The sequence below is a fragment of the Callionymus lyra genome, chromosome 3, assembly GCF_982586985.1.
Source record: "Callionymus lyra chromosome 3, fCalLyr1.hap1.1, whole genome shotgun sequence".
NCBI lineage: Eukaryota > Metazoa > Chordata > Actinopteri > Syngnathiformes > Callionymidae > Callionymus > Callionymus lyra.
Genome location: NC_141820.1, coordinates 2,319,988 through 2,336,185, shown reverse-complemented (window position 1 = coordinate 2,336,185; position 16,198 = coordinate 2,319,988). Strand labels below are relative to the sequence as shown.

The 16,198-nt window shown below is 41.7% G+C and overlaps 1 protein-coding gene across 1 annotated transcript in view; it reads right to left on the bottom strand.

Moving 5' to 3' along the window:
• med30 (mediator complex subunit 30) overlaps window positions 1-16,198 on the bottom strand; it is a 43,435-nt gene that overhangs the window by 12,907 nt on the left and 14,330 nt on the right. Inside the window, exon 4 of the mRNA XM_087786163.1 lies at window positions 14,351-14,452. Coding sequence (XP_087642289.1) covers window positions 14,351-14,452 — 102 coding nt within the window. The remainder of the gene's footprint in view (window positions 1-14,350; window positions 14,453-16,198) is intronic.

Here is a 16,198-nt window from a genome sequence, read left to right as displayed (position 1 = left end):
CTTACATCTCGTCAGACTCGTCTCTTCACTTACATCTCGTCAGACTCGTCTCTTCACTTACATCCCGTCAGACTCGTCTCTTCACTTACATCTCGTCAGACTCGTCTCTTCACATCCATCTCGTCAGACTCGTCTCTTCACTTACATCTCGTCAGACTCGTCTCTTCACTTACATCTCGTCAGACTCGTCTCTTCACATCCATCCTGTCAGACTCGTCTCTTCACATCCATCTCGTCAGACTCGTCTCTTCACTTACATCTCGTCAGACTCGTCTCTTCACATCCATCTCGTCAGACTCGTCTCTTCACTTACATCTCGTCAGACTCGTCTCTTCACTTACATCTCGTCAGACTCGTCTCTTCACTTACATCTCGTCAGACTCGTCTCTTCACTTACATCTCGTCAGACTCGTCTCTTCACTTACATTTCGTCAGACTCGTCTCTTCACTTACATTTCGTCAGACTCGTCTCTTCACTTACATCTCGTCAGACTCGTCTCTTCACTTACATCTCGTCAGACTCGTCTCTTCACTTACATTTCGTCAGACTCGTCTCTTCACTTACATCTCGTCAGACTCGTCTCTTCACTTACATCTCGTCAGACTCGTCTCTTCACTTACATCTCGTCAGACTCGTCTCTTCACTTACATCTCGTCAGACTCGTCTCTTCACTTACATCTCGTCAGACTCGTCTCTTCACTTACATCTCGTCAGACTCGTCTCTTCACTTACATCTCGTCAGACTCGTCTCTTCACTTACATCTCGTCAGACTCGTCTCTTCACTTACATCCCGTCAGACTCGTCTCTTCACTTACATCTCGTCAGACTCGTCTCTTCACATCCATCTCGTCAGACTCGTCTCTTCACTTACATCTCGTCAGACTCGTCTCTTCACTTACATCTCGTCAGACTCGTCTCTTCACATCCATCCTGTCAGACTCGTCTCTTCACATCCATCTCGTCAGACTCGTCTCTTCACTTACATCTCGTCAGACTCGTCTCTTCACATCCATCTCGTCAGACTCGTCTCTTCACTTACATCTCGTCAGACTCGTCTCTTCACTTACATCTCGTCAGACTCGTCTCTTCACTTACATCTCGTCAGACTCGTCTCTTCACTTACATCTCGTCAGACTCGTCTCTTCACTTACATTTCGTCAGACTCGTCTCTTCACTTACATTTCGTCAGACTCGTCTCTTCACTTACATCTCGTCAGACTCGTCTCTTCACTTACATCTCGTCAGACTCGTCTCTTCACTTACATTTCGTCAGACTCGTCTCTTCACTTACATCCCGTCAGACTCGTCTCTTCACTTACATCCCGTCAGACTCGTCTCTTCACTTACATCTCGTCAGACTCGTCTCTTCACTTACATCTCTTTAGACTCGTCTCTTCACTTACATCTCGTCAGACTCGTCTCTTCACATCCATCTCGTCACACTCGTCTCTTCACTTACATCTCGTCAGACTCGTCTCTTCACTTACATCTCGTCACACTCGTCTCTTCACTTACATCTCGTCACACTCGTCTCTTCACTCGCATCCATCTCGTCCCCACAGGAGGGTTTTCCTGCTACAGGAGACTTTAATCACAATCCTGTTATCCTTCCTGCAGCATCTGGACGTCTTCACTCACGCATCGATCTGCAGGAGCTTTCATTCGTCTCGTGAACAGCTTCCGTTTGCTTTTCTGAACAATCGTCAAGACGATGGATCAGAGAATCAGGAAGTATCAAAGCGTCATTTCCTCGTCCGACAGTGTACGCCGTAAAAACGTTCATGAACGGAGGAAAGACTTTAAGTAAATGATAGAAATGAAAATCCTTTTCATCCACAAAGATATTCATCTTATCTCACAGAGTGAAGACGACATGAAGTACTAATGTGTACTAGCGTGTACTAGTGTGTACCAACGTGTACCAGCGTGTACCAGCATGTCAGGTCAGAGGTCGTGATCTTTGATCCATTTATGAATTCAAACAGATTCCTCTTAAAAACAACAGGGACCTCAACAGCTACCATCATGCTTTGCCGCCCAGCCAACCCATCACAGCCGTCGATTGACTTTTGACAACATTGACGTAGAATCTAAACACAGTATTGTATCGACCAATCAGACGTCACTAACCAGATCAGTGTGTAAAATGGCATCATGGGAGTTCAGTGTTTAGTTGGCACCATAAGTAAGGTGTGTGTGTATTTAGTGTCTCCACTTAGTTCCATGTTTGTGCACGAATTACGACCTTTTTACCATCTTTTCAGTTTTGATACATATGGACTTTGACGTGAAAGTTGTCTCAGCACGTTTTTTGTGCATAAAACCCCTCAGTACACGAGTAAAACCCCTCAGTACACAAGTAAAACCCCTCAGTACATGAGTAAAACCCCTCAGTACACGAGTAAAACCCCTCAATACACGAGTAAAACCCCTCAGTACACGAGTAAAACCCCTCAATACATGAGTAAAACCCCTCAATACATGAGTAAAACCCCTCAGTACACGAGTAAAACCCCTCAGTACATAAGTAATACCCCTCAGTACACGAATAAAACCCCTCAGTACATGAGTAAAACCCCTCAATACATGAGTAAAACCCCTCAATACACGAGTAAAACCCCTCAGTACATGAGTAAAACCCCTCAGTACATGAGTAAAACCCCTCAATACATGAGTAAAACACCTCAGTACATAAGTAATACCCCTCAGTACACGAATAAAACCCCTCAGTACACGAGTAAAACCCCTCAATACACGAGTAAAACCCCTCAATACATGAGTAAAACCCCTCAATTCATGAGTAAAACCCCTCAATACACGAGTAAAACCCCTCAGTACATGAGTAAAACCCCTCAATACATGAGTAAAACACCTCAGTACATAAGTAATACCCCTCAGTACACGAATAAAACCCCTCAGTACACGAGTAAAACCCCTCAATACACGAGTAAAACCCCTCAATACATGAGTAAAACCCCTCAATTCATGAGTAAAACCCCTCAATACACGAGTAAAACCCCTCAGTACATGAGTAAAACCCCTCAATACACGAGTAAAACCCCTCAGTGCACGATTAAAACCCCTCAATACACGAGTAAAACCCCTCAGTGCACGAGTAAAACCCCTCAGTACACGAGTAAAACCCCTCAGTGCATGAGTAAAACCCCTCAATACATGAGTAAAACCCCTCAGTGCACGAGTAAAACCCCTCAGTACACGAGTAAAACCCCTCAGTACATGAGTAAAACCCCTCAGTACAAGAGTAAAACCCCTCAGTACATGAGTAAAACCCCTCAGTACATGAGTAAAACCCCTCAGTACATGAGTAAAACCCCTCAGTGCATGAGTAAAACCCCTCAGTACAAGAGTAAAACCCCTCAGTACATGAGTAAAACCCCTCAGTACATGAGTAAAACCCCTCAGTGCATGAGTAAAACCCCTCAGTACATAAGTAATACCCCTCAGTACACGAATAAAACCCCTCAGTACATGAGTAAAACCCCTCAATACACGAGTAAAACCCCTCAGTACACGAGTAAAACCCCTCAGTGCATGAGTAAAGCCCCTCAATACACGAGTAAAACCCCTCAGTGCACGAGTAAAACCCCTCAGTACACGAATAAAACCCCTCAGTACATGAGTAAAACCCCTCAGTACATGAGTAAAACCCCTCAGTACACGAGTAAAACCCCTCAGTACACGAGTAAAACCCCTCAGTGCATGAGTAAAACCCCTCAGTACATAAGTAATACCCCTCAGTAGACGAATAAAACCCCTTAGAACACGAGGCTCCTGGAGCTTTGATGCTGCTACTGATACTATATATTGAATATATATATATAAATGTTAGTGTTTTTTCAATGATTTTCGTCTCTTTTCCTCCTCTCTTCTTCTTCTTCTTATTCCCTCTGTTTTTCTTCCTCCATCATGGCTCCTTCACACATCCTCCCCCGTCTTCTCTCAGCAGGTTCTCACCGGACTCAACAAAAAGCTTCTTCCACTCGTGTTCCTCGCTCTTGTTTCTCGCTCGGCTGCAAACCTTCAACCTTTTAGCCGAACATCTCTTTTCCATTTAGCGTCTCTTCCCTCAGATCCACTGCGACATGCTCGCTCCTCCCGGTCCAGCAGCAGATGTTGCTGGACCACGAACATCTGCCTCCACCACTCTCACTCCACAGAGCTGGTCCTTCTTACTGCCGGCCCGGTGAGCAGCAGGTCCAGATGGACAACATGTTCCTCTCGTCTCCGGACAGAAGTGAGAGATTCTACCGGTGGATCCGAGTTCAATTTACTAATGACAACACTTTGGTAGGAGCTCATGAGGCTGGATCCATAGATAACAACAATATAATAACAATATAATAATGTAATAACAATATAATAATGTAATAACAATATAATGACAATAAAATAAGATAATAATATAAGAGAAATATAATAATATAATAACATAATAACAATATAATAATATAATGACAATATAATAACAATACAATAATAATGTAATGACATAATAACAATATAATAATGTAATAACAATGTAACAACAATATAATGACAATATAATAATATAATAACAATATAATAACAATGTAACAACAATATAATAAAATAATAACAATATAATAACAATATAATAATATAATAACAATATAATAACAATGTAATAACAAAGTCATAACAATATAATAACATAATAACAATATAATAATATAATAAGAATATAATAACAATGTAATAACAAAGTCATAACAATATAATAACATAATAACAATATATTAACCCCCTGCACGATAAATCACACTCTGTTACAAGTAACTAGATAAAAATTCTAATCAACATGGTATTTTTCAACGTAAACATTAGGGTAAATAAAGATACATATTGATATTCAACAGCAACGTTTCAAAAAAATAAATAAATACAACATATATTTCCTATTTACAAACAAAATTACATAAAAATATGCAGCTTTTGTTCAACTTGTGTTGCAAATAAAGTTACGGCAGTCGTTACGTCCTCGGCAGCTGAAGAATTAAATACCCTGAGGTCCCAGTGATGACTGAGGACGAGAGGATACAGTGAGTCCAGCAGCTTTTAAAGCTGATATTTGGACATATTTTGGTTTAAAAACAAATGAAAGTAGTTACGACTTTGTCAAGAGTCATGTGGTCTGTAAATACTACAATACCAGAGTCAAGTACTGGACAATACTACACATATATCCTTGTTACTACACTATCACAACACCAGAGTCAAGTACTGGACAATACTACACATATATACTTGTTACAACACTATCACAACACCTAGAGTCAAGTACTGGACAATACTACACATATATACTTGTTACTACACTATCACTACACCAGAGTCAAGTACTGGACAATACTACACATATATACTTGTTACTACACTATCACAACACCAGAGTCAAGTACTGGACAATACTACACATATATACTTGTTACTACACTAGCACTACACCAGAGTCAAGTACTGGACAATACTACACATATATACTTGTTACTACACTATCACTACACCAGAGTCAAGCACTGGACAATACTACACATATATACTTGTTACTACACTATCACAACACCAGAGTCAAGTACTGGACAATACTACACATATATACTTGTTACTACACTATCACTACACCAGAGTCAAGTACTGGACAATACTACACATATATACTTGTTACTACACTATCACAACACCAGAGTCAAGTACTGGACAATACTACACATATATACTTGTTACTACACTATCACTAAACCAGAGTCAAGTATTAGACAATACTACACATATATACTTGTTACTATACTATCACAACACCAGAGTCAAGTACTGGACAATACTACACATATATACTTGTTACTACACTATCACAACACCAGAGTCAAGTACTGGACAATACTACACATATATACTTGTTACTACACTATAACTACACCAGAGTCAAGTACTAGACAATACTACACATATATACTTGTTACTACACTGTATATATAGTTAAGCATGTATGGTGATCAACAGATTGTTCACAATAAACCTCTTAACTAGTGAAAAAGTGAATAAAATAATGTGTTCAAGTCTAGCGCTGCAGCAGAAAACTCGTCTTGCGTTCACGAGTACACAGACGTGTACATTCAAACATAATTGTCGATATTGTAAACCGTGCTCGGCTGCCCTCGAGCACCTAATGAACAACATGGCGTCACATGCAGGCGTGTGATCTACGACGAAGCCTCGTCTCAATCTCCACTCACTGGTTTGACAGAATCTCCATCTGCATGTTGATGCTCTGCACGGAGAGAAGGTCGCGTTACAAACGAGGTTATTTATCACCTTCGTCCACCGGACGCTCAACAGAAGCACTTCTGCGGCGCTCGCTCAGCCACTGAGACGCCGTGAATAAGACGCTGTGATTTCAGTACACGAGTAAAACCCCTCAGTACACGAGTAAAACCCCTCAGTACACGAGTAAAACCCCTCAGTACACGAGTAAAACCCCTCGGTACACGAGTAAAACCCCTCAGTACATGAGTAAAACCCCTCGGTACACGAGTAAAACCCCTCAGTACACAAGTAAAACCCCTCAGTACATGAGTAAAACCCCTCGGTACACGAGTAAAACCCCTCGGTACACGAGTAAAACCCCTCGGTACACGAGTAAAACCCCTCAGTACATGAGTAAAACCCCTCAGTACATGAGTAAAACCCCTCAGTACACAAGTAAAACCCCTCAGTACATGAGTAAAACCCCTCAGTACACGAGTAAAACCCCTCAGTACACCAGTAAAACCCCTCAGTACACCAGTAAAACCCCTCAGTACACCAGTAAAACCCCTCAGTACATGAGTAAAACCCCTCAGTACACGAGTAAAACCCCTCAGTACATGAGTAAAACCCCTCAGTACACCAGTAAAACCCCTCAGTACATGAGTAAAACCCCTCAGTACACGAGTAAAACCCCTCAGTACATGAGTAAAACCCCTCGGTACACGAGTAAAACCCCTCAGTACACGAGTAAAACCCCTCAGTACATGAGTAAAACCCCTCGGTACACGAGTAAAACCCCTCGGTACACGAGTAAAACCCCTCGGTACACGAGTAAAACCCCTCAGTACATGAGTAAAACCCCTCAGTACATGAGTAAAACCCCTCAGTACACGAGTAAAACCCCTCAGTACACAAGTAAAACCCCTCAGTACACGAGTAAAACCCCTCAGTACACGAGTAAAACCCCTCGGTACATGAGTAAAACCCCTCAGTACACCAGTAAAACCCCTCAGTACACCAGTAAAACCCCTCAGTACACGAGTAAAACCCCTCAGTACACGAGTAAAACCCCTCGGTACATGAGTAAAACCCCTCAGTACACAAGTAAAACCCCTCAGTACACGAGTAAAACCCCTCAGTACACGAGTAAAACCCCTCGGTACACGAGTAAAACCCCTCAGTACACGAGTAAAACCCCTCAGTACATGAGTAAAACCCCTCAGTACACGAGTAAAACCCCTCAGTACATGAGTAAAACCCCTCGGTACACGAGTAAAACCCCTCAGTACACGAGTAAAACCCCTCAGTACATGAGTAAAACCCCTCGGTACACGAGTAAAACCCCTCAGTACATGAGTAAAACCCCTCAGTACACAAGTAAAACCCCTCAGTACACGAGTAAAACCCCTCAGTACACGAGTAAAACCCCTCGGTACATGAGTAAAATCCCTCAGTACATGAGTAAAACCCCTCGGTACACGAGTAAAACCCCTCGGTACACGAGTAAAACCCCTCGGTACATGAGTAAAACCCCTCAGTACATGAGTAAAACCCCTCAGTACACAAGTAAAACCCCTCAGTACATGAGTAAAACCCCTCAGTACACGAGTAAAACCCCTCAGTACACCAGTAAAACCCCTCAGTACACCAGTAAAACCCCTCAGTACACCAGTAAAACCCCTCAGTACATGAGTAAAACCCCTCAGTACACGAGTAAAACCCCTCAGTACATGAGTAAAACCCCTCAGTACACCAGTAAAACCCCTCAGTACATGAGTAAAACCCCTCAGTACACGAGTAAAACCCCTCAGTACATGAGTAAAACCCCTCGGTACACGAGTAAAACCCCTCAGTACACGAGTAAAACCCCTCAGTACATGAGTAAAACCCCTCGGTACACGAGTAAAACCCCTCGGTACACGAGTAAAACCCCTCGGTACACGAGTAAAACCCCTCAGTACATGAGTAAAACCCCTCAGTACATGAGTAAAACCCCTCAGTACACGAGTAAAACCCCTCAGTACACAAGTAAAACCCCTCAGTACACGAGTAAAACCCCTCAGTACACGAGTAAAACCCCTCGGTACATGAGTAAAACCCCTCAGTACACCAGTAAAACCCCTCAGTACACCAGTAAAACCCCTCAGTACACGAGTAAAACCCCTCAGTACACGAGTAAAACCCCTCGGTACATGAGTAAAACCCCTCAGTACACAAGTAAAACCCCTCAGTACACGAGTAAAACCCCTCAGTACACGAGTAAAACCCCTCGGTACACGAGTAAAACCCCTCAGTACACGAGTAAAACCCCTCAGTACATGAGTAAAACCCCTCAGTACACGAGTAAAACCCCTCAGTACATGAGTAAAACCCCTCGGTACACGAGTAAAACCCCTCAGTACACGAGTAAAACCCCTCAGTACATGAGTAAAACCCCTCGGTACACGAGTAAAACCCCTCAGTACATGAGTAAAACCCCTCAGTACACAAGTAAAACCCCTCAGTACACGAGTAAAACCCCTCAGTACACGAGTAAAACCCCTCGGTACATGAGTAAAATCCCTCAGTACATGAGTAAAACCCCTCAGTACATGAGTAAAACCCCTCAGTACACCAGTAAAACCCCTCAGTACACGAGTAAAACCCCTCAGTACACGAGTAAAACCCCTCGGTACATGAGTAAAACCCCTCAGTACACAAGTAAAACCCCTCAGTACACGAGTAAAACCCCTCAGTACATGAGGAAAACCCCTCGGTACATGAGTAAAATCCCTCGGTACACCAGTAAAACCCCTCGGTACACCAGTAAAACCCCTCGGTACACGAGTAAAACCCCTCGGTACACCAGTAAAACCCCTCGGTACACGAGTAAAACCCCTCGGTACACGAATAAAACCCCTCAGTACACGAGTAAAACCCCTCAGTACATGAGTAAAACCCCTCTGTACACGAGTAAAACCCCTCGGTACACGAGTAAAACCCCTCAGTACATGAGTAAAACCCCTCAGCACACGAGTAAAACCCCTCGGTACATGAGTAAAACCCCTCAGTACACAAGTAAAACCCCTCAGTACATGAGTAAAACCCCTCAGTACATGAGTAAAACCCCTCAGTACATGAGTAAAACCCCTCAGTACATGAGTAAAACCCCTCAGTACATGAGTAAAACCCCTCAGTACATGAGTAAAACCCCTCAGTACATGAGTAAAACCCCTCAGTACACGAGTAAAACCGGGTCAGAACCGGAGGCTAAAAGAGCATCAAGCTAGTGAGTGAGTCGTGTGTGTCTGAGCTTCACTGTACACTCACTGATTGTTGTGTAAAAACTACCACGCAGACAACAAAAATACACAACTGTGTGAGTCTGACGTGATGATGTTGTGATGTTATCGATCTTGGAGGTTCAACATCAGGTGTGTGTTTGTTCCTTCAACTTCAAACATTAGACACACAGACACAAACAAACAAACACACAGACACACATACAAACACAAAGACAGACAGACACATGTACACAAAGACAGAGACACACAAACACACAGACACATACACAAAGACAGACACAAACACAAACAAACAAACACACACACAAAGACAGAGAGACACATGCACACAAAGACAGAGACACACAAACACAAAGACAGACACAGACACACACAAACACACAGACACACACATACAGACAGACACAAACACCCAGACACACAAAAACACACACAAACACAGAATACAATCATTGCAAACATTCAGAGTCAAAACTAAACTAACTAACTAAACTAACTAAACCAACTACTAACTTGACGTCTTTACTCGTAGTTAAAACAAACTTCTTATCAACATTTAACACAAAAATCACTTTTATACACACATGACAACAATAAGATACAACAAGTTGTAAAGACATGTTTAAGTAATGTGTGTGTGTGTGTGTGTGTGTGTGTGTGTGTGTGTGTGTGTGTGTGTGTGTAAGTAAGTAAGTAAGTAATATTTATTTATATAGAGCTTTTCCAGACCAGGGTCACAAAGCGCTTAAACAATCAAAACAATACTCAATAAAGTACATACTTTAAAGATCAAGATAATACTGAGAACAACACAGGAGTTCGAGAAATTAAGGAAAAGCCTGAACAAATAGAAACGTCTTAAGATGTTTCTTAAAGGAGTCAGTAGATCATCAAACACAGATGTTTCTTGAAGGAGTCAGTAGATCATCAAACACAGATGTTTCTTGAAGGAGTCAATAGATCATCAAACACAGATGTTTCTTGAAGGAGTCGGTAGATCATCAAACACAGATGTTTCTTGAAGGAGTCAGTAGATCATCAAACACAGATGTTTCTTGAAGGAGTCAGTAGATCATCAAACACACATGTTTCTTGAAGGAGTCAGTAGATCATCAAACACAGATGTTTCTTAAAGGAGTCAGTAGATCATCAAACACACATGTTTCTTGAAGGAGTCAGTAGATCATCAAACACAGATGTTTCTTGAAGGAGTCAGTAGATCATCAAACACACATGTTTCTTGAAGGAGTCAGTAGATCATCAAACACACATGTTTCTTGAAGGAGTCAGTAGATCATCAAACACAGATGTTTCTTGAAGGAGTCAGTAGATCATCAAACACAGATGTTTCTTGAAGGAGTCAGTAGATCATCAAACACAGATGTTTCTTGAAGGAGTCAGTAGATCATCAAACACAGATGTTTCTTGAAGGAGTCAGTAGATCATCAAACACACATGTTTCTTAAAGGAGTCAGTAGATCATCAAACACAGATGTTTCTTGAAGGAGTCAGTAGATCATCAAACACAGATGTTTCTTGAAGGAGTCAGTAGATCATCAAACACATGTTTCTTGAAGGAGTCAGTAGATCATCAAACACATGTTTCTTAAAGGAGTCAGTAGATCATCAAACACAGATGTTTCTTGAAGGAGTCAGTAGATCATCAAACACAGATGTTTCTTAAAGGAGTCAGTAGATCATCAAGAGCAAAGAGAGAGAAGATCGTTTCAAAGCTTAGGAGCAACAGCCTGAAAAGATTTCTCTCCTCTGGTCCTGAGTCGTGTGCGTGGAACCATAAGTAGATTCTGATCCACAGACCTCAGAGCCCGAGCTGGGGTGTAAGGCTGGATCAGATATGTGATGGAAGGAGGAGCCTGACCATGAATAGATCTGAAAGTAAGAACCAGAATTTTAAAATGATCCTGAAAGAAACTGGAAGCCAGTGAAGAGTTTGAAGGAGAAATGTGAGTTCTTCTACTAGAGCGGCCAGAATTCTGAATCAACTGCAGACGAGACGATCCTTCTTGTTAAGACATGAAAACAAACTGTTACAATAGTCCAGACGAGAAGAAACAAACGCATGGATTATAAGATCCAGATCATGTTCCGACAACATTTTCCTAAGTTTAGAGATTTTTCTCAGTTGAAGGAAACAGTTTCTGGTCAGTTTTCTTCAGTGTTGAACAAGAGACATGTCTTTATCAAATACAACACCCAGGTTTCTCAGGCTCAGTTTGACAGACTGACATAAGTCACTCAAGTACTGACTCAACCCTGGAATCTTATCATCAACAATCACCAGAGTTTCAGTTTTGTCCACATTTAGCTGTAAAGTGTTTTCACTCATTGTTTGATTTCTAGCAACAATTGATTAAGTTCAGCCTCTGGAGCTCAGTTGGATCAAAAGAGCAGTAGAGCTGGATGTCATCAGCAAAAATGTGATAAGAAACATCAGGAAATCTCTGAATGATTTTACCGAGGGGAATCAAGTACAGCAAAAACAATAAAGGACCCAGAACAGAACCTTGAGGGACTCCACACAACAGATCTGCCGATTCAGACCTCATTTGATTGGCAGATACACTAAAACTGCGCCCAGAAAGGTAAGAGTTCAAGTTCAAGAGTTAGTTTCGACTGTAGAACATTAAACATTAAACATTAAACATAAACATTAAACATTAAACATAAACATTAAACATTAAACATAAACATAAACATTAAACATTAAACATCAACCTTCACAAGTCAACGTTTAACGTCTTCAATGGTTTGTTTGAAGAAAGGTTTCAAGACGTTCATGAGTTTCATCTCAGAAGCTCACAGTTTGATTGACATCTGTCACTGAATCACTGTGACTCGTGTCAAGCCCTCCTCCAAGCAGCTCTAAAATCAACCCCTTCTGGTCATAAGGTCGCGGGGGCAGCAGCCAGAGCGCAGAAGCCCAGACTCTCTGGCGGGAATCGAACCCTCGACCTCAGCAGCTCAGTGACTCCAGATCAAATGAACAACAACACACTGGAGTCACTGGAAAGTTCTACAGAAGTTCATCACAATAGTCAATAAATAAAGTCAACATTTGAACATTTAAATCCCTTGAATTCAATCGTTCGTAGATTAAATTTATATTTATATTATATTTAAAATAAAAATTAATCCTTTTTAACTCGTTAAGTGCCAATATTTTTATATCTAAAACTATTTTAAAATGATGAAACATTTATTAAAAGGATTTAAACTACAAAATCAAACTGTGTGAAAATCATGCAATTATTCAAATTTATATTCAAACATTAAATCACGTGATCACGTGACATCATCATGATCACGTGACATCATCACATGTTTTAACAAAAGTATTTACTTAACAAATGGAAATATTGTTGTAAGAATAATGAGAATTAAATGTTTAAAAAAAAAAAGATTTATATAAAAAATGTTCATTGTGTGAGCAGCTGAGAGTCACTGATGAACTTCCTTCAGGTTCATGATGTAACTTCCTGTCTCATGATGTCACTTCCTGTCTCATGATGTCACTTCCTGTCTCATAATGTCACTTCCTGTCTCATAATGTCACCTCCTGTCTCATAATGTCACTTCCTGTCTCATAATGTCACTTCCTGTCTCATGATGTCACCTCCTGTCTCATAATGTCACTTCCTGTCTCATAATGTCACTTCCTGTCTCATAATGTCACCTCCTGTCTCATAATGTCACTTCCTGTCTCATAATGTCACTTCCTGTCTCATGATGTCACTTCCTGTCTCATGATGTCACCTCCTGTCTCATGGTGTCACTTCCTGTCTCATGATGTCACTTCCTGTCTCATGGTGTCACTTCCTGTCTCATGATGTCACTTCCTGTCTCATGATGTCACTTCCTGTCTCATGGTGTCACTTCCTGTCTCATGATGTCACCTCCTGTCTCATAATGTCACTTCCTGTCTCATGATGTCACTTCCTGTCTCATGATGTCACCTCCTGTCTCATGGTGTCACTTCCTGTCTCATGATGTCACTTCCTGTCTCATGGTGTCACTTCCTGTCTCATGATGTCACCTCCTGTCTCATGGTGTCACTTCCTGTCTCATGGTGTCACTTCCTGTCTCATGATGTCACTTCCTGTCTCATGGTGTCACTTCCTGTCTCATGGTGTCACTTCCTGTCTCATGGTGTCACTTCCTGTCTCATGATGTCACTTCCTGTCTCATAATGTCACTTCCTGTCTCATGATGTCACCTCCTGTCTCATGGTGTCACTTCCTGTCTCATGATGTCACTTCCTGTCTCATGGTGTCACTTCCTGTCTCATGATGTCACCTCCTGTCTCATGGTGTCACCTCCTGTCTCATAATGTCACTTCCTGTCTCATGATGTCACTTCCTGTCTCATGATGTCACCTCCTGTCTCATGGTGTCACTTCCTGTCTCATGATGTCACTTCCTGTCTCATGGTGTCACTTCCTGTCTCATGATGTCACCTCCTGTCTCATGATGTCACTTCCTGTCTCATGATGTCACTTCCTGTCTCATGATGTCACTTCCTGTCTCATAATGTCACCTCCTGTCTCATAATGTCACTTCCTGTCTCATGATGTCACTTTCTGTCTCATGATGTCACTTCCTGTCTCATGATGTCACTTCCTGTCTCATGATGTCACGTCCTGTCTCATGATGTCACTTCCTGTTTAATGATGTCACGTCCTGTCTCATGATGTCACTTCCTGTCTCATGATGTCATGACCTGTCTCACAGATCTGGTGGTGAAGGTCCCCCTCAGTACCTTGTTGACCTCCAGGACCTCCCTCTTCTCCTCCGAGCTCTGCCGGGCGTGGCCAGAAGATCGATCGTCATGTTTGTCGTCCTCCACGAATGGAATCAGTTGCTGCAAGAGAACCAGACATTTAGTCACTCGAGAGGATCTGGTTTAAAAATACACGAGTCACGTGATCTGAACTAGAACCTTCGTGGTCACTGAGATGAGAGAAGTTTCCTCACTGGTGTGTGAGCAGCTGAGAGCAGTAGGTATGAGAGCTCGACCTCCGTGAGCTGCTCTAAGCTCTCCGTGTTCCTTTCTTCATCATCTCCTTCTTCATCTCCATCATCATCCTCATCATCATCTTCATCTCCATCATCGTCATCATCATCATCTCATCATCTCCATCATCATCCTCATCATCATCTCCATCATCTTCTTCATCACCATCATCATCCTCATCATCATCTCCATCATCTCCATCTTTATCATCATCATCTTCATCATCATCCTCATCTCCATCATCATCTTCATCATCATCTCCATCATCATCCTCATCATCATCTCCATCATCTCCATCATCATCATCTTCATCATCATCATCTCCATTATCATCATCTTCATCATCTCCATCATCATCCTCATCATCATCTCCATCTCCATCTTCATCTCCATCATCATCATCTTCATCATCATCAATCATCATCATCATCTCCATTATCATCATCTTCATCATCTCCATCATCATCCTCATCATCATCTCCATCATCTTCTTCATCACCATCATCATCCTCATCATCATCTCCATCATCTCCATCTTTATCATCATCATCTTCATCATCATCCTCATCTCCATCATCATCTTCATCATCATCTCCATCATCTCCATCATCATCCTCATCATCATCTCCATCATCTCCATCATCATCATCTTCATCATCATCATCTCCATTATCATCATCTTCATCATCTCCATCATCATCCTCATCATCATCTCCATCTCCATCTTCATCTCCATCATCATCATCTTCATCATCATCATCTCTATCATCATCATCATCATCATCTCCATTATCATCATCTTCATCATCTCCATCATCATCCTCATCATCATCATCTCCATCTCCATCTCCATCTTCATCTCCATCATCATCATCTTCATCATCATCTCCATCATCCTCATCACCTCCATCATCATCATCTTCATCATCTCATCATCATCCTCATCATCATCTCCATCTTCATCTCCATCATCATCCTCATCATCATCATCTTCATCATCATTTCCATCATCTTCATCATCATCTCCATCATCATCATCATCTTCATCATTTATCATCTCCATCATCATCATCATCATCATCATCATCTCCATCTCCATCTTCATCTCCATCATCATCACCTTCATCATCATCACCATCATCATCATCATCATCTCCATCTTCATCTCCATCTTCATCTCCATCATCATCACCATCATCTTCATCATCATCACCATCATCATCATCTTCATCATCATCATCATCATCTCCATCATCATCATCTTCATCATCTCCATCATCAGCATCATCTCCATCACTTTCATCATCTTCATCTCCATCACTTTCATCATCTCCATCACCATCACCATCACCATCATCTTCCTCCTGAGCAGTGCTTCAGTTCACGATCTCTCAACACTGACAGGACAGGAAGTGCAGAATTATTCATTTTAAATGCTGGACGGTTGACCTTGTCTGCTCGACTCTTATCTGGAGAATCTTCAGGAGCTGACGTTCAGAGTGGGCTGGAAGACAGCGCCCTCTAGTGTGCACCGGGGGGAGCGCACTACAAAGTTACAAGTTCTTCTCGTGAAGAAGAGAAAGAAACTGAACT